This window comes from Ictalurus punctatus, chromosome 19, assembly GCF_001660625.3.
Source record: "Ictalurus punctatus breed USDA103 chromosome 19, Coco_2.0, whole genome shotgun sequence".
NCBI lineage: Eukaryota > Metazoa > Chordata > Actinopteri > Siluriformes > Ictaluridae > Ictalurus > Ictalurus punctatus.
In genome coordinates this window covers 9,929,299-9,950,260 of record NC_030434.2, presented here as the reverse complement: position 1 = coordinate 9,950,260, position 20,962 = coordinate 9,929,299, and the positions used below count along the sequence as shown (strand labels likewise).

The window sequence follows — 20,962 nt, the reverse complement described above, 5'->3', positions numbered from 1 at the left end:
TGTGTTAAAAGTGACACAAAATGTGTTAAACTAGGTGTTAGAATAGGTGTGTTAAAAAGTTAAAACATGATTGAGTGAAGTTTCATATTAATATATTTATCCATAAAACCATTACTGTACACTAGAAAAAGCAAAAATGTGATAACAGTCAGTTTTGCACTGCTGTCTTTGTTAGCTTTGGCTTACTTGTTTGTAATGCCCACTGGATTGTAAGTTGGTTACTCAGTTTTTTGGATGTTTTAAACATCTCCTTTGATCAAAATCCGATAGTTTTCTCTTAAATATATGACTTATTTGAGTCATTTACTTCAAAGTCTATATATGAACACCACTTTAGCAGCTATAATACAATAGATAGCAATACATTTCTGAACACCTTCTTGTGTATAAATAAAGGAAATACAGTGTTGACCTATTTGTTTTTAATATGGTATATTTGACATTTTCAAAGGGTAAAAATAACCCTAAAAAATATTGACCCATTTATGAAAAAAATTAACCAAGCTTTTTTTTGTAAAAATGAAACCATCCTTTGGGTTGAAAAACAACTCATTTGCTGGGTGAAAAATTAACAGCTCAATTTGATGTGTTAGTTTAACCCAAAATGTGTTCTGTCCTATATTTACCCAGCCGTTGGGATAAAAATAACCCAATTTGGGTTGTTTTTAACCCAGTGTTTTTTAGAGTGTAAGGACAAAGTTTCTCTTTCCTGTCATAATTGGGTTGCCACTTGCTAATCCAAGACAATTACTCCATTACTGTGAAGCAAATTAATATTTATTAGTCTAACAACCAACCAGTGATCAAACAGAACTATTATTACTGCTATCAGAACTATTATTACTATCCATGACCTCTATGTATATACATTGCTAGTTCATTTAATGACTGAAGGAGATTCTCTTATATCATGTACTCTCTTATATTAACATCCTTTATTATAGCTGACACATGTATTTTCCATACCTTGAGAGACTTATTTTTGTGGTATGCCCGTGTGCTTGGCGTAACTGTCTGAACCTTTCTAGCACATTGCACAAGTAGAAACCGCCCACGCACTGCTGTTTATCTATGTGTATAAATACTCCTGTTCTGCACGAATAAACTCAGATGTCTCTGTGAACAGCATGTGTCAGTGTATGTTCCTTCAGACTCTCCAGGCCTGAACGCTCTGTGGTCAACCACACTTTCTTGCTCCTAGCACAGAACTAAGAGTTAAGAGAAGTAAAGGCTGAAGGCTGACGGAAGACTGAAAGACATAACCTAAGATACTTTTTATCCAACAATGACAAATCAGCATAAGCTTTATATTCGTACAATAAAACTGTTTGCTATGACTGGCAGCAAGTTGGTGAAGTGGTCATCCAATGGTCGTTGGTAGATTATGTTATGCTACCAAGTTGTTGAATAAATTTTCAGCCCTAGTAACTGACTCAGTTGTAAGCGTTGTATCGGTTTTCTGAATAAACATCATGATTGAGGTGTCTTGGTGATTTGGCCTTTTTATTGTCTGTGTGAATTTTTTTTGAGGTGCATTTTAATGTTGAACACCACCTTTATATCCTGATATTATGCAAAAGGTATAGTGTTCCCCTACTTTGGACTTCTCCATGCAGTCAAATTGAGCACCCCATCTGGAAGAAACTTTTGTTGCATATGTTGCAAATGTTTGCTGCAACATCTGGAATTTTATTAAACAAATATTTTGGTGGTATGAAAGCCCTGTGAGTAAGTCAATGAGTCTCAGGGTAAACCGTGATGTTAAAGGTTTTGACACTTACATGGCTCACAGTGCTGTGATTAATTTATAATGGATTCATCCTTTTATACATAATACAGATTCAGCATAGAGCTAGAATAAAAGAGTTAGAAGAAAAATAGATAGAGGTAGAGAAAGCAGAGAAACAGGCACATGGAATGAAACATAAATGTAAGGTAATAGAAAAGGGTAGAGGAAGAGAGAATTGGTAGGAGAGAATGTGTGTATGAATGAAAATTAGCACATTCAGAGACTGAGGCTCTGGGTAATGAGGTACCTCCCTTTCTCCATAATTTGTCAGAAGTGTCCCATTGATGAAAAAAATTGTAATGCCATTTTAGACAATGAACTGAAATGATGATATGATGAAATGATTCATAAAAATGCGCCAGACTAATTTCTGCACACTGACCTTCATACAGTTGTTTATTGTTACCTCCCACCTCATCCCACCTCTATCCTCTGTTTCTGTTCGCTTTCCCATGTCCTTGTGTCTGTATGCACAGGGAGGTAAATTGGAACACAGCATTACAGGGACAGTACACATGTACCTACTGTATCAATCAGTTTAACTATTAGATGACATTGCCATCAGTACTGATTCATAAATCTTGTGATAAATCAGATTTCTTGCAAGTAAATGATTGTGCTTTTGTGATTTGCATTTTCATTTTTAAGATAAATGTTTTCTCCAGTGGAGCTATCCTTACCAAAGTACAGTATTAGTTTAGTACATTCATAATGAGTACGATAAATGCATTAAGCACATTTACACTAAGGTACTATTGCATTCTCAGTTCTGATTAAGAGAGTTGGAGGCCAGGTAAATCACAGGTTTACATTTAACACGTGTGTTCTAATATGTTATAATGTCTATAATAACAACAAACTCACAGGGACTTGCACTGTATTGCATCATTTTATGCTGTCAGAAGTTTCCCATTTCAGGAAAAGTTTTTTTTAAAAATACCTATGTATTAAAAGGTTCACAGAGAAGGGCGCACGGTGGTTAGCACGTTCGCCTCACACTGCCAGGGTCGGGGTTCGATTTCTGCGGCTCTGTGTGTGCGGAGTTTGCATGTTCTACCTGTGCTGCGGGCACTCCGGTTTCCTCCCCCAGTCCAAAGACATGCATGGTAGGCTGATTGGCGTGTCTAAAGTGTCCGTAGTGTATGAATGGGTGTGTGAATGTATGTGTGATTGTGTGCCCTGCGATGGACTGGCACCCTGTCCAGGTTGTACCCCGCCTTGTACCCGATGGTCCCTGGGATAGGCTCCAGGTTCCCCTGCGACCCTGAAAAGGAGTAAGTGGTTGAAGATGGATGGATGGATGGATGGATTACAGAGGATTGGCACCCTGTCCAGGGTGTACCCCGCCTTGTGCCCGATGCTCCCTGGGATAGGCTCCAGGTTCCCCGTGACCCTGAAAAGGATAAGCGGTATAGAAGATGGATGGATGGATTACAGAGTTAATCTGATGTTTTTAAACTTTACAGGGAAACTTATGAACTCAGTTAGTTAAAATATTACCACAGTGAAGCAAACACAGGAGGATAAGAGAACAAAAGAAGAAATACAGTGCCTTGCATAAGTATTTACCTCATTGATCTACAGGGAAGTTACTGTATCTAAAACAGGAAATTGTCTGGGGCCTCACATACTGAGAGGGCCTCCGAGGGCTGATCATTTAAATAATCAGAAATTTTCATCAAAAAGTAATTCACAGCAATCCCCTTAAACGGTCTGCACTTATATAGCACCTTTTAACCTTAGCAGTTCTACAAAGCCCATTACACTGTTTCACATTCACCCATTCATACACATTCACACAACAATGACAACAGAGCTGCCTGCCTTCGGGAGCAACTTGGGGTTCAGTGTCTTGCTCAAGGAGCAAGGCACATGGATGCATGTGGGCTGTATATCGCATGCCAACCCTGCGATTAGTGGACAACACACTCTACCACCTGAGCCACAGCCACCCTTAAATGCAACCCCTTTGCGGGGCACTATCTCGTTTGAGGACTCATTTATGCTCCTATACCACCCCATGACGCTCGAGTCGTGCAAGCTTTAATTCCTGAAAATGAATCAGAAAAATTAACCTATGTGGCACCTAGAAGCTCAAGAGAAACAAGAGGAGGAGGAAAAGTGGAAACAGTTTACGGGATGGAGATAATGATGAATGAATTAGGCATAATTAAAGACAAACAAACCCACATCTACTTGTCCAATTTCAGTTTTAATTCACCCTTTTATAAGATGAATAACTGGTAATATTTAACTAGGGTTAGCATGTTTTGAGTAGTGTTAGCATTTATTAATATGGGCTGAAATGCAATAGATACCAGGAATGATGCACACAACACCGGTGGCACTGCTTGTCATGTATCATGTATTTTCTCAGGGGCATAGCCCCAAATAATTCTCCACTTGGAGTGGTTTGTCACTACATAACTGAACGTAAATCATTAAAAGAAGACGGCAGTATTTTCATTTTGTAACTTCAGTGAACGGAATGTTGTATTTTCACTGAACAGTGGCAAAAAAGGATGTATGCTGTTTAGGTTTTATTATTATTTTTAACATTAAAGAGACATCCTCTCAGGCTGAGCAGGAAAATAAGGTGTGTAAATGTCAATATGAATTCCACTTTACGTGAACATGATATGAGCCGGACACAAGGACAGCTAACGTACTTTGCATGGCACTGTAGCAGCTAAACCCATACAATGACAGCTTAGTTGTGCTTCCCCTTGGCTAGCAACACCAAACTAGCCTAGTCTCGTGTTAGATAGCCAAAACATTTTATATTTTATCATCTGGTAAATTAGCCCTCACATGCAAGAAAAAAATGGATAGAAACCGTTTATTTAGAAATAGTTTTTTTTGATGGAGAAGAATCTGGGCCCAGCCATGGATGATTAACAGTCACAGGAGGAAGGGACAAAGTTTTGAGACCACCTTCAGCAATTGTAGTGTAGCCCCTTTCCTTATTCATTTTTCTACATTCATATGACTGTTTTCAATAAAGAAATGAAGAAAGAAAAGAAGAAAAGGGTCACAAGAGGATCCCTGGGTAACATGAAGACATAATAACAACATAAATGTGGGCCCCACATCTAAATTCACCTCTGCATTAGACATCACATAATTAGGTAAATTGTGTCCACATGTGTGCAATAATCACGTGATCTCAATATTAAATGCATTTTTTCGAAGGCCCCAAAGGTTGTTAGAGAACTTACCTGACAAGTAGAATAATTAATACCAAGGTGCTATCAAAATAAATCTGAGTCAGTGTTTCAGGTTTTAGTTGTAAAAAAAAAAATCCAAACTTTTAACATCCTGCAGAGAACAATTAAGTCTATTATTATTATTTTTTTTAAAAAAAAGGTGACTAGGTAAGGAGGCCATTAGTTAGAGAAGCTAACGAAAAGCACTGTATCTGGTAACTGGGCTGATTCAAAAATGAAGCAGCTGATCATTCATTCATACTGCTGATGAAATTGTTCATCAGGCAAATGGTACACTCGAGGCAGGTTGCTTTTTCATGAGCTGCAAGCACTGAGAGTGTGGTGGAGAAAACTGTGGCAATAAATAAACTGAATGGTTTGAAACAAAGTCCACCAAATCCGTCAATTAAATAGCACTTGAAGGTGGAAAGTTCAAGAGAAACAGTCTGAAACATTACCAGTAAAGGTATGATGCTAAATTCCTGTGTTTTGAGTTTAAAAAGAACTCAAGAGGGAAAAAAGGAGAGAGAAGAGTATTTGTGACCTATTGACTTTTTATAGCTTGCTATAAAATACTATAGCAAAAGTAACAGGAAAACAGGAAAAATAAAAAAGTTACAATAACCTGGTTTCATAAGTATGCACACCCTTTTATAATTGGGGATGTGGCCGTGTTTAGAATGAACCAATCACATTCAATCTCACGTTCAAAAGTAAACATCATACAGCTGTCATCAATTAAATTATTCTCATTAACTCCAAATATAGAAGACCAGCTGTTTCTGTAGGATTTTCTTTCCTTGGACATCTTCTTGGTTTCGTCTCACTGCTGAAGCCATGGTCTGCAAAGAGCTGCAAAGAGCTTAAATCAGGTTGCCATAGTTCCAACTGACATAACATAGCAATGATAACAGAACTATTATATAATATATCATAGTTAAAATATAATAATTTCTAATAATGTATCAAAACTTGTTTTTTTATATAAAAAATATATGTTGTTAAATATGGAATGATAATTAAATGATAAAGATAATTCTTTTCAAAAGTTTACATCCCCCTGGCTCTTAACGTATTGTGTTGCCTTCTTGAGCATCAGTGAATGTTTGCACCTTTTGTAATAGTTGTGTATGAGTTCCTCACTTGTCGTAAGTGTTAAAAGACAAATCTCATCATCATATAGACGCTGCTGGAAAGGGGTCAAATATGCAGAAGATGCTGGAAAAGTAAAGAATGTACAGGACCTTGAGGATTTTTCTGAAGAACAGTGGGCAGTTTAACTGCTCAGGACAAACAAGGGACTCATGAAGAACTCTCACAAAACATAAAAACAGTCTCTGATCATCCAGGTAACGACACACAGTATTAATAATCAAGGGTGTGTAAACTTTTGAACGGTTTCAAAATTCAGCTAAATTCTGCTATTATTGTGTCTAGTTTGTTATATGTAAACATCTGTTATATGACATAGCTTCTCCACTTCAGTAAGAAATAAAAAACTAAATGCAATTTTTATGATCCCTCTTTACACACACACACACACACACACACACACACACACACACACACACACACACACACACGCACGCACACACCATGCTGTTAAGCAAAAATAATACACACCAGAGTGGTGTGGTACAGTTACCATTAGTCTACTCATATTTATACCACAGAGATTTGCCAACGGTTACAATCTTTAATTCATTACTGAACAACATCATGTATTTTTAAACAGTTTATATTTACATTTAATGTTATGAAGCACTTGTAAGACAAGTGAGTTCCTCTTAACACTTCTGTTATAAACAGTATCACCAGCCTCTCCTGAATTAAAAAAGTTAATTAGACAAAATATGTCAGAGCTTGCGATTTTAATGAGAAACTGGACAGCGCAAATTCTTCTGTCCTGAAGACTTTCTAGAGCCTGGATTAATTAGAGCACTGTGATTGTAACAAAGTGCAGACAGTGACTTCTTCCATAAATTTTACATAAATGTCTCCTAACAAAACAAACAAACAAACAAACAAACAAACAAACAAACAAACAAACAACTTCACCACATAATTATAGGCCTACAGTTTTCTTTTGAAACAAAAACTCGTTTTGAATTTGTTTATTATTAGTCTTAGTTCAGTGGTTTTCAAAGTGGGGGCCACGGCCCCCTTGGGGCCCGCCAGGGGGCGCCCGGGGGGCCTCAACAATTTGGTGTGAAAAATAAATAAATACATGATTTTCTCTTTCTCACTCTCAGACAACCACACACACACACACACACACACACACACACACACACACACACACACACACACATACACTCAATTCCTAATCTAATGTAATGTAAAGAAGCAAGATGTAATTATTAATAAAAAAAAGAAAGGGGGATATATTCAGAAATCTGTAGTTTTAATGTATTTTAAAGACATCTTGCAAAAGGGGGGCCTCGGTCAAATGTTACTGCCATTTGGGGGGGCCTTGCCCTGGAAAAGTTTGGGAATCCCTGTCTTAGTTTATGTGGAGCGTCTACCATACAGGTCCCTGTGTATAAGCTGTCACTATAGAGGCAATACCGGAGAAAGAGCGCATTCATATAAACACATCGCTTATTTTACTGCCGGAACTACTGTCCGAGCCGAGCTATATATAAAATTAATCCACACCTTTTGACCAATCAGATTCGGAATTCAACCGCGCTGTTCTACACGCACGCACGCACGCACACACACACACACACACACACAGTGTGAACAAGTGTGTTTGCAGCTATGAGATCAGTTGAGAAAATAAAGGGAGAGAGAAAGAGACAGTGGGGAAGAGAGAAAGAGGGAGGAGTGAAAAAGAGAGTCAAAGTGATCGAGACAAAAGGGGTGAGAGAGGCAGAGGGAAACGAGCGCATTTAGTGTTTGTGCGCAGCAGCAGAGAACTAGAGAAACTCAGAGAGAGAGAGAGACGGGGAGAGAGAGACGCAGATGAAGCGGATGATCTAAAGGCAGCTGGCTGCTTGTGGCTCGCGGGATGCAGCATCGCATAAACGAACGCTAATCCGCGTGCACTGATGCGGGATCCAGTCGTGAGCGGGGCCGCGCGCTGATCACGGAACGCACAGAGCCTCTCCCCCCCACCCCCCACGTGCTGCAGGCGGATGTGAGCCGTAAAGAGCGAGCGGCGGGGCCGAGGATTCAGGAGCAGCGCGAGCTGGAAGTGATGCTGCGTTAAGTTAAGGCGCTGGTAAGAATTACAGTCCGACTGCAGTGTATCTATACATCGATGACTTTAGCGACCTGCTGTAACACTGGATAATGTGTGAATGAGTGCAGGTTAAAAAAAAAAAAAAAAAAACTTCTCTAAGAAAATCTCATTCCCCGGTGATGTGAAGGATAATCTCACATTAGGCAACCTGGGGCGAGTGGGCAAGCTCCTGCTTTAAGGATGGTATTGTAGAACCGCGATCCGTCCTCTCTTCCCACACTGTGGCTCATTTCAGTCCTGTGCATGGTACAATTCACATCAGGCAGACTGGAAGAGAAATGCGCACTCCCGCTAAAAATAGACATACACACGGGTGAAAAATGAAACGAAAAGAAGGAGGCTGTGTTATGCTGTGAGGGGCTTTTTTCTGGCACTGTTTGGGTCAACTTATCTGCAAGTTATTTTAACTGATCACCTTTATCATATGATGAAACATGTCTATCCTGATGGGAGTGGTGTTTTCCAGGATGATAGGATGTGGTCCCCATCCACAGGGCACAAGGTGTCACTGAAATCACTGGGCTTTAGAAATGTCTACATATAATAATTTCTAGAACTTAAAGTTCTAAGTAATTACCAGGTGATAATTTTCCAATTTTCAGCTGTCCAGTTTCAGTGAGCCTGTGCTCACTGTATTCTCAGATTCCTGTTCTTGGCTGACAGTAGTTTAACCCAATGTGATATTCTGCTACTGTGGACCATTTGCCTCAAGGTTTGGTATGGTGTGCATTCTGAGATGCTTTTCTGCGCACCACAGTTGTAAGGAGTGGTTATTTGAGTTACTTTAGCCTGTCAGTTCAAACCAGTCTGGCCGTTCTCCTCTGACCTCTCTCAACAATGAGGCATTTCCACCTGCACTAACCCAACTTTGTATATTTGAAGTGGATACATGCAGGGAAGTATAATAAATAACAACAAATATTATCTGAATACTTATTTCCCTCATGTAATGCTAACTTTAAATGCGTGTGTAATGCCAAACTAAAATGTAAAATGCTATCCAGAAAACCGAATGCACAATCCAACCGATGGGTTGTTAAAATCAGTAATGAAAGAAATAAACCCAACTAACCTAAGATATAAATATAAACAAAATATAAGAAAATGCAAGAAAGCAAAAAAAGTCCAACTCAAATGTTACTTTGCCTTTTTTTAAAAATTTTTTTTATTATTTATTTTTTTTTTTTACTGTGAAATATACCTAATCTATTCATAATTAATTTGAGAAACTATTGGTTATGAATTGTTAAAATATTATATATTTCCTAAACACTGTTATTGTGGTAAAAATGCGTAGGACAACATCTTAATATGTAGCAAATTTGACTTTTTATTATTAGCATGCATTGACCATGAATTGGTTGGTGATTTTTTGAAATCCTGGCATTTAAATTATATATATTGAAATTTGAAATTGAAATCAGAAATTTGAACTTGTGTTCATGCCATGAATAAGTATGCAACAAATTCATAATTTTTTTTAAGTGTGTCCCAAATTTACAAACACGCTGTCCCAAATGACCAAACATGCCGTCTTAAATTACCAAACAGCGTAAGCCATGCTCTCTTAGAATATAATATAAACCTCTTTCCTACAGATGTAAATTGTCAACACTGTGAGGATTTCAGAAATGTATTGTATAGTGTGGAATATGTATCATCCTGTGAAAATTTTAAATCTGTTCCAATATATCTGAATTTGCATTACAATTAATTTTAATATATAGACTTTTTTTCTGTAATCAGATTATACATTATATATGGTTAATGAATGAATTACTCTAAGTGTTATCTACAAGTTTAGTTTGGATAATGGTAGTTAGCTATCAAATGATTATTTTTTAATTGTTTATTGTTAAAGCAGTTAATTGTTGTGTAGATAGCAAATGCTAACAACAGTTAAGTTACTTAGCTAACTAAGTTTAACTGTTAGTTATTATTAGTTTAAATATTATAAATGGAATTGACACTTTAACGTGACTTTAATTAACTCATCGTATTTATGTGAGTACAGCTTATCTTATAAACATCGAAGCTTTAAATCAGCCCTGTAAGTATACAGATTTGTAAGCCAATAATGTATGCATCAGTTACTTCATTTACAGTTATGTGTTAATTCATGCTGTTGGCACACTTTGAGTGTTGGTGGGTGTATGCAATTCTATGCTATAGCACAATCTGACTGTAAAAGTGTTCCAAACACTAAAACTATGAAATATAAATTAGCACACATGCTGTTTAACTGCAGTCAAACAATTGTCCTCCATTTCTTTGCAGTGACTTAAATTGTCAATGGGGATTGAGGACCTGAGCATGAGGAATGGCCGGGCGCTGTCCGACCAGTGGGCCGACGGTGTGGTGGTGCGACCCCGGACCACTGAACAGCACATCACTGTGCACAAGAGACTTGTGCTTGCCTTTGCCATCTCCATCCTCACACTCATTGTGGTGACAGCCATTGCCGTGATGCTGGGTGTCCGCTTTGAGAAATGCAGCGGTGGCAGTGAGAGAGTTGTTCTACCTGGTACTGGGACTAATCAGTCACGAGACGGAAATTCTGAGCATAAAGGGGAAGAGTTGCAGCCATGGCGGCATTCACGCTTACCTGCCACGCTACGCCCACGCCACTATGACCTTCAGCTCTCTGTGTTCATGGACAATTACACCTTCTCTGGCAAGGTGAGCATCGAGTTTGAATGTGTGAACGCTACCAAGTTCATTGTGCTACATGCGGACAGGCTGGATGTGGATAAGCTGGCTGTCTACTCAGATAGTAAAAAACCAGGTGCAATGAGGATCCACCGTCACTTCCACTATGCTCCCAACCAGGTCTACGTCATCACTTTGCACAGAGAAATGAAGCCACTCAGAACATACAAGATCAACATCACGTTTGAAGCTCAAATCGAAAACGAACTGTTGGGCTTCTTCCGCAGCTCATACATGCAGCACGGAGAGAAAAGGTAATTAGATAAGTGTAGTTTGATACTACACAGCAAAATCCTCAGTACATGTCCAGCTGGGCTTACATAAACATTGTAAGTGTTAATTAAAATTTTAAATTTGTAATACAGTGTGTGTAGGAAGTAAAAGGTATTAAGATGATTAAGGTCATATACACAAAGACATTCCATAGTGTTGAATTAACAAGCTTTGAACAATCATATACAGTTCAGTTCAGTTTTAATTTAACATATTTTTAAATGAGTTCTTACAATGTATAAGTACGGATGTCAAGGGTTTAGTCCCCCTGACTGTGCTCTGATCCTTCTGTTTTAAAGGTTTAAATGCTTGAAATTTGAAATTGAATCAGTGAAATTAATATCCATCCAGTTTCTATACTGCTTATCCTGCTGGGTCATGGGGAACCTGGAACTTATCCCAGGGAGCATTAGGCACAAGGCGAGGTACACCCTGGATGGACACTATGGACACTTTGGACATGCCAATCAGCCTACAGTACTATGCATGTCTTTAGACTGGGGGAGGAAACCCCTTCAGCATGGGGAGAACATGCAAACTCCGTACACTCAGGGCAGCGGTGAGAATCGAACCCCCAATACTGGAGGTGTGAGGCAAATGTCCTAACCACTAAGCCACCGTGTGACCTGAAATTAATATATTTATTTTCAAAATAAAATTTCTATGAAGAAGAAAAAGAAAACAATAGAAATACTATACAGTATTGTTGGACAAGCAGCAAAGGGGCTCATATAACTGCTAAGAGACGCTCTGATTGTGCAAAATTTTATTAAGGCTACTTTATTAAGGCTACTTACTTATGATTTGTTTGGTTGCTACACAATTCTATAGTGTATGTAATTTCATAATTTTAATGAATTTACTATCATTCTAAAGTAAGGAAAATAGTCAAAATAAAGGAACTATTCTATGAGTTTATGTGACCAAACCTTTGACTGGTACTGTAAATGAGCACAGTTCTTGTTAGTTTAATAGTGTGGAAGTTAATTAATCAGATGTGTAACAGTATGTGCAAGGAGGACAAATACATTCTGTGTGTTGTGCACCTTTGCCTTAATGAATAGTTTTGGGCATTTCTACCTAAAAGATAAAAATCCTGCTTGTCAATGTTAATTGATTACCTTTGGACCATGGAGGGTTGTTTATTCCACTTAGTCTTTTATAGCAGACATGTACTTTTGAACAATTTTGCAGTAAACCTACAATGTGTGTACTTTTGCACGTATTTCGTAACAACTGTGGGGGAGTTGCTTTAGAGCTGACTGCTTGTCGAGAATGTGATACAAGTCATACTTTACCAGTGTTGGGCATGTGAGATATAATTATATTATCATCTGTACATGATATTAGGCTGCTGTGATATCCAGTTTATCACAGACTATATTATATTATCTGACCTGCTAATGTGGTGGAAAATCTCTTCAACCAACGGTAAAAAGGTTGCCAAAAAACAGACTTAATTGAAAATACAACAAAGCTGAGACGTCTGAATGAATACAGTTGTAGCACAGGCTTTTACAGCACTTACTTTTCCAGCCTTTTGTTGACCCTGTCCCAACTTTTTTTTAGACGTGTTGTGGCCATCAAATTCAAAATTACCTTATTTTTTCCTTAAAATGGTAGATTTCCTCAATTTAAACATTTGATATGTTTTCTATGTGCTATTGTGAATAACATATGGGTTTATGAGATTTGCAAATCATTGCATTTTGTTTTTATCTACATCTTACACAATGTCCCAACTTTTTTGGAATTGGGGTTGTATATTATCACAGTTTAAATGCTCATGTCATCCAGTCACTCTTAAAAAGCTTATTGTTTTTCAGTAACTCTTAATCATATGCTTAAATGCTGATTTAACATTCTTAATCCTTTACACTGTCATCTTAGTCTTCTACATTGTCAGCACTGTCAGCACTAACATTTTCATGGTTAAAGCATGTTCAAACATATTTTTTAGGCCTCTGACAGATACAAAACATTTCTTGTTGATTAATTCACATTTTTTATTGAACCTGATATATAATAATCATACTCAAATCAAATTGTATTTAGGGAGCTATTTATGAAATTATCATTCATCTTCAGTAACCTCTTTGTCCTGGTCCGGGTCTCATGTAAACAGAGGCAGAAATCCAGAAAATCTCTGAAACTGGGTATGTGGCAGGAATACACCCTGACTAGGATGCCAGTCCACACGCATGCACACACACAAACACACACACATGTACACACACACACAGACACAGACACACACACACACATCTACAACTATTTAGCATAGACAATGGAAAAATTAGACAGATTTATAGCTTATACAGGTGCGTATAACATAATTTGGCATTAATCTTGTGGGTTGTGGAATGTTAATCTTGTGTATTGAATAACTAGATAACCTTACCTTAATTATTTTCGATACAGTTTGCAGAACTGAAGCTATTAAATAAACCCATATATATATATATACCTACCTACCTACATACAGACACACACACACACACACACACACACACACACACAGTGGGGGAAATAAGTATTGAACACGTCAACATTTTTCATTTTTCAGTAAATATATTTCCAGTGAGGCTATTCACATTAAATTTTCACCAGACATCAGTATTAACTCAAGAAATCCACAAATTAGAATTCACAACATTAAAGTCATAAATAAAGTCATGTGTAATAAAGTGGAATGACAGAAAAAAGTATTGAACACGCTAAGAAAAAGCAGTTTTCCAAGGGAAGGTAAAGCAAGAAACCAGCTGAAATCAGTAAGTAATTATACCCCCTATCTGTGCAAATATCAGCTGGGTTAGTAAATTGATGGTCTATAAAAAGGCTTTTCATTATCAAGGTGTCACACACAAAACATCTCATGATGGGTAAAAGCAAAGAGCTCTCCCAAGACCGTTGCAACCTTATTGTTGTGAAACTTATTGATGGAATCGGATACAGACGTTTTTCAAAACTTCTGAATCCTCCAGTAAGCACCATTGGGGCCATTATCCACAAGTGGAAGCAACATCACTCCATCATCAACCGAACACGCACAGGAGCTCCTCGCATGATTTCTGACCAGGGAGACAGAAGAATAATCAGAATAGTAGCTCAAGAGCCAAGGACCACTCGGAAAGAGCTCCAGAAACACTTGGAGGCAGCAGGTGCCATCATCACAGAGAAAGCAATTGTCAATTCGCTCCACTGCTCACGCTCACCCCGCAAGACTCCGTTACTAAAGAAAAGACATGTCAAAGCTTGTTTAAAGTTGATACAACTCATTTGGACAAGCCCATGAAATACTGGGAGAGTGTAGTCTGGTCAGACGAGAGCAAAATTGAACTTTTTTCACATCCCCCTAAAAACACTATACCAACAGTGAAGTTTAGAGGTGAAGCATCATGGTGTGGGTTGTTTTTCATCGCATGGTACTGGCAGACTTCATATAATTGAAGGGACCCTGAATGGAGTCCTTTACTGGGAGATTCTTGAGAAAAATCTGCTGCCATCCACCAGGATGATGAAGATGATATGTGGGTGCACCTTCCAGCAGGACAACGATCCAAAGCATACAGCAAAGGAAACTCTCACTTGGATTCAGAGAAAAAAAATCAAGGCATTAGAATGGCCCAGTCAATCACCTGACTTGAATCCAAGTGAACAATATTTAAAGACAATATATTTAGAAGAATGGGCCAAAAATCACACCCGAATACCGCGGCCTATTAATTTCTTCATACAGGAAGCATCTTGAAGCTGTCATTACAAACAAAGGCTTCTCCACGAAGTATTAAATACATTTCAGTTGGAGTGTTCAATAGTTTTTTCCTGTGTCATTCCACTTTATTACCCATAACTTCATTTATGGACTTTAATGTTTGGATTTCTTTATATGTGTAGATTTCTTGAGTTAATACCAAAGTCTGGTGAAAAGTTCATGTGACAGATTTACAACTGGCAAGTTTCAGTTTTCTTTCAGGGTCGGTTTGAGACCCAAGCAGGTTGGTAGGTTGTATATGATCTATAGAGTGAACATAAACCCAAATGCTTATCTGACACTCACTTTGTTTGGTGACATTAAGATAAAAAATTGGGTGAGTGTTAAAAAAGTGTAGCCTCTTTGTGGACATTTAACATACCAGAAAGTTGAGATGAATTACTCACATTAGAGAGCAATTCTTTGTACTGCCCCAATAATTACGATGAAATTGTACACATTTCAGTGTAGATAATATTTCCAAAATAGTGATGGGTATACAGTGTACATGCTGTAAACTTACATGATATAAAATCATGCTGTGATTTTTTTTGTTTAGCTATGTAGTTAATTATTTAGCTATTTAAAAAAAAATAAAATAAAAAAATAAAAAAACTGATCCCGAGTGCTTGGAACTAGTCCAGGATTCATTTTCATCTCCTTAATCTGGCACATGAATGGCCTGCTCTTGCAAACACTGCATATACTTCTGCCCTTCATATTGCTGTAATACGTCAATATGGAGTCTGCAGATGATTCACCCATGCAGCAGCTGACCCTAGTGACCATTCGTGCTACAAGCAGACCACTTTATATTGACACATTATACACACACACACACACACACACACACACAACACTTTGCCTAGGATTCAATGTAAAACAAAAACCAGCTATAAACTTAGGGTTTGAAAAAACCCCAGTTTAACACAGGGGGTCTGGGCTGTGGGAAGCCCCAGGCACATTCTGTTTCACAAGAGGATGTTGGCAAACGATTTGACACAGGCCAACTCCTAGTAGCTACTCTGAAATCCCAGATTACTTTTGGCATTCTGGCCAAAAACATTGTGACTCTCACATCAATGTCAATGAAGTCCTGCATCCAAAATCTACAGCCACCAACTGAGTTCATCCACACTAATTAAGTAGGCTAGTAATCATCTCAATCTGTTTGGCTAAATATGAGGTTTTTTCTACTCAGCCAAATCACACTTTGCTAATAAATCTGGATAACTAGTTTTTTCAGTACTGTTGACTGCTTGCCTCTTCCTTGAATCTACAGCAAAACTAGCTATTCATTCATTCATTCATCAATTCAGTCATCTTCAGTAACTACTTTAACCTTAACTATGAAATATGCTAAATAATTTACTAATTTGTTTCTGTTGTTGTACTTAAGTATGTGCCCTCACAGGAATAGTACCTGGCAATGCTGGGCATTTACAAAGCTATTATAAAAAAAATCTGTGCAGTGTCTTATCTGTTCAAACTGGGAGGGACCTATAAAGCTGAAATGGATTGGCAATATGATGTTTCAAACATGGATTTGCAAAGTAAAAGATCTGATAAAAATGTGTTAAAAAAAAAGTAATATAAAAAATAAGTGGAACAAATAACAAGTGGAACAAAGCAACAGCAACCTTATTTACAGCTGTTTCTATGGTAACTGCAATCGTCAGCCCAGAGAAATGGCTTGCTTCTTTCTACATACTGTATGTGGAACACACAGGGCAAAGCATAATGGCCTCTACAACCTATGTAGGATTTGTCCTGTGGCTTTCAACTCATTTTCCTGAAGTTTACCTAATCAGACTTGTATAGTTTGCAAATAGTCATCTAACTTGGGGTCTAAGACAGAGTAAAAAACATATGAGAGATATGTAATATGGACGAACCTGCCAGAAGGACAGGTTTTTCCAAAAGGCACCTAAATGTTATGGAATAGGGAGCTCATGCGTAGGTACTCTAGTTTTACAGATACATCCATGTAGCTAATCCATAATGAACTATAAAATAGATAGAATACCAGAATCTCTGTAATCTCTTTATTCAATTATTTATTTGTATCAAATGCTTCATATTAGCTGTGAGGTTTGGTTGTTGCTTTTAGGCATGGGACAGAGACAGAGGTGCCCTATATCTGCACATGTATCAGTGTAAGAATCTGAAAGGACTACCTTTTTTTTCTAGACAGGTCTTTGTTAACAAAGTGACTGACCCTTTTTTCTTTGTTGACTTTTGTAGTTTTAACAACATAATGTTCCTCAGATATTTCCATTCTATTTGTAATAGTAAGAATAATAAAATATTCTGCAACAATATGTAAGTCAGAAAACCCATGCAGCTACTTCCATGAGTTTAGCATTAGGCACATGAAACAAAACAAATTTGAGTGGCTGACCAAAATGAATCCTCAGCCACACTGTACAGCCTCCATCTTTCACATCTGCTTAGAATTCCTTGGTTTGGTCTTGGCTGGAGATACAGTGACACTCTTCCAGGAAGAAGATGATCCAAATCTGGGTGGGGAAGCCACATTTCCTCCACTTCCTATTAGAATAGCTCTTAACTTTTACTTTGGAGAGCCCTAATGGGAATCTCCATCAAGCTGTCAGCTGCTGAGCTGGTACGACTGTGTGAAGAATTATCCCCAGCTACTCACTGAGATTGTCTTTATACAATTTCCCCATTTGTGGAAATATCTAAAAGACTGAAATAATATCATAATAATATTTTAGAATCTGCCCCACAAAGCACAAAAAATATATAACTAATTATATAGAACTAGATTATTTCCAAACATGTTTGAATTTGTTTAGCTATGATATAGGCAGTTTTTTTTTTTTTTCAGGAGTTCAGGATGCCTCTTTTTTATTCCTAACATAGCAACAAAAGAGAGGTAATTGATCAGTAATCTTCTCTCTGGCAGTTTCTAATGCAGGTAAAGCAATTGCAAGGCAGGACTAATTGTAAAATGTGAAACCTTTGAGGTCACAGTTCTTCTCAGCCCACACATTCCCTTGATTTTAACTCTCTATTTGACATTCTCCAGGAGCTGTGCACAATATAGGGATCGGGAATTCAAATCTTGATGATGCCATAGCCATCTGTGGCCAGGGGCCCAAGATAGCAAAATTGGCCGTGCTCTCAGGGAGGGAGTGGTGGCATACACCCTTAATTGGCTAGTGTCGCTGTGATTGACACCCATGATTGGCTAGTGTCGCTGTGAATGAGTGTATTTCCCCACCCCCTAATGTTGTATGAGCAGCAGTTTGAAAAGATGCGGTTGGCTGGCTTCACGTGCCTGCTGCCTGATGGGTGGGAATTGGCCATGAATAAATTAGGGAGAGAATCGGGAAAAAAATCTGCAGCCACTCTCAGCCTTATCCAGGTCATGGTGGATGGCTAAAGGGGTATTTTATGAAATCATATATTTATTGAATATTTTCATGAACATAAACATTTAACACATTTAATCTTAATTATAAACAGCATATAAGTTTCACATTATATGCTTAAGAACGTCTAAGTGTACATCAAATGAAGCTGCCATCAGGAAATCATCCACCATCATTTGAACTTTTAAAAGTCACAGTTAAACTTTTAAAAGAGCTGGCACAAGGTGAAATTACCTTTTCAGTTGTGATTGTTCACTTAAAAACTTTTCACATATATTCAGGGTCTCCTGTTGAATCTTTTTTCTATTTACTCTTATTTTCCTCTCCTTTTGCCTCACCACTCTTTTTATGTGGGCTCATTTGTCCTGATTCTTCTCTTCTTATCTCTCTGAATTCCTTTTCTTTGTCCATGTCTCTTAATTTCTTCTCATTAAATCCGATCTTTGTCTCACCCTCTCCTTTCTCCATTCTTTTTTAAACAACCCTTTTCTCTTACTTTCTCGCCACCACAGGTATCTCGCTGTGACCCAGTTCTCACCAACTCATGCGAGGAAGGCTTTCCCGTGTTTTGATGAGCCAATCTACAAAGCCACTTTCATTGTGAGACTGAGGCATGATGCCTCCTACCAGTCCCTCTCTAACATGCCCATTGAGGAATCGAGCCTGGATGACGATGGCTGGATTACCAATCACTTTTACAGGACACCTCGTATGTCGACTTACTATCTGGCCTGGGCAGTATGCAACTTCACCTACCGAGAGTCGATCACAGATAGTGGAGTTGTGGTAAGTTTTACACAAGGGTTTATAACCCACTCTGCATTAACATGTACAGAATGGAGATTTACTGTGCTTTCAAATAGGTATTAGGGGCCAAGCACTGAAGGTGTGTAGGCATCTGTTGTATCCGTTAGTTGTCCTATTCTTCTTCTTCTTCCCCATTGGGAGTCTATGGCAGCCCTATGAACCATAAGTAGGAAAATTCTTAAATTTGGCAAACTCATAGTTTATCATGATGACTAGTATCTCTAACAGTTATGGGCTCTCTATGACCAACTGTATAGCGACACCACTAGTTCAATAATTTACTATTCAAATTGTTATAATTGTTGAAGACTTTGCCCTAGAGAAAACACATTTAGTTAATCCGATTGCTCTCCTCATATTGATCACAATCCATATCTTACATTAAGACTCCACCAATTACAGTAGTCACCATTTTGAAATGTACAGTATTCAGTTTTTTCGCTACTCTTTGTTCAAATTTTGTCAAATTTTTTACCAAAATTGGCTGAGATGATCAATGGACAGAACCGCATGAAAATGACTGAACAGAATGTTGTTATTCATATTTTTTCAAAAGTTATGATGTTGCAAATTTTGCGGTGACCCAAAATTGGATCAGAGGCTGTATCTTGGCCATACTTTGATCCATCTTAACGAAACTTGGTAGGCTTCATCCGCAGCCTGAGCTGGGGGTCCATGCCAAATTTGAGAACAATGCCACCTACAGGCCATGAGATATGAAAAATGAATTTTTTTGCATATAACATTTTTATACTTTGTCAGAAATGTATGATCTTGGTGTCTACAGATTCAGTGGACACTGCAATTCATACCAATTTTGCCAGGATCGGACCGGCTGTCCATCATTTTGAAATTTGCCATATATTGTAATATCTTTTAAAATGTTTGACATATTACCACAAAACTTGGTTGGGATCATTCATAGCATGTCCTATAGGTACCTGATAAATTTGAACACCGCACCACCAAGTGTTCTAGAGATATATGGTTTTCTGTAAAAACATAACTTTTGAAAACATTGTCCAAAATGAGTTTTTTTTGGTAGCATTACATGTCTGGCGCACTGTGATACATGACAAGCATTACTTCTAAAAGTCCTGGTTTTGATTCCTGCGTAGTGTACGTTCTTAAAGGGTTGTGACTTTCGCTTCCTTTCTTTTGTGACTCAGCATTGTGGTAACCTTTCAACCTCTTATCATGTGAATAAATGCCTCTGTTCTTTTCATTTCCTGTGCAGATCTTATTCTCAGCTGTGTTTCTGAACCTATCTTTTATTCATTCATGTACATTCTTTTTCTCTTCATGTTCTTCAGGCTCCGCATTGCGCTTGCTGCACCTTTGGTGCTTTGCCCCTTTAAATGCTGGCCCCTTTAATTTATATTTAGAACTAGAGCTAGTACATTAAGAATGTGTGATGAACCAGACTTGGGATGAGGATCTATGTATATTTATTAAAACACAATCAAAATCCAAAGTTAAAAAACAGGAAAACATTACACACAGTCAGACATTAATAATCGACATGGTTAATTCTCAGGGATATATTGGCAAGACTTTGCAATAACCATGTGCTTGAAAAAGTCAGCAAGTGAACAGAATATGAACAAATTAATTACAATTCTGAGAACAGTGACCTCTCTTTGCAGGGAGGTGTACTATCCTGGGCTGTGACATATACTGTAAATATGAGATGAAAACCTTGAAAGTAATGCAAATAAACGTATACAGAAAGAAGGAATATGCAGTCACATAGGATACTGATGTAAAAGAGGATCCAAG

The 20,962-nt window shown here is 37.9% G+C and overlaps 1 protein-coding gene across 1 annotated transcript in view; it reads left to right on the top strand.

Annotated features, from left to right (window-relative positions):
* Window positions 1–7,728: 7,728 nt before the first annotated feature.
* Window positions 7,729–20,962, top strand: part of LOC108279435 (thyrotropin-releasing hormone-degrading ectoenzyme) — a 191,164-nt gene continuing 177,930 nt past the window's right edge. The window contains exons 1-3 of the mRNA XM_017493685.3: window positions 7,729–8,221; window positions 10,520–11,205; window positions 18,889–19,162. Coding sequence (XP_017349174.1) covers window positions 10,535–11,205; window positions 18,889–19,162 — 945 coding nt within the window. The 5' untranslated portion in view covers window positions 7,729–8,221; window positions 10,520–10,534. The remainder of the gene's footprint in view (window positions 8,222–10,519; window positions 11,206–18,888; window positions 19,163–20,962) is intronic.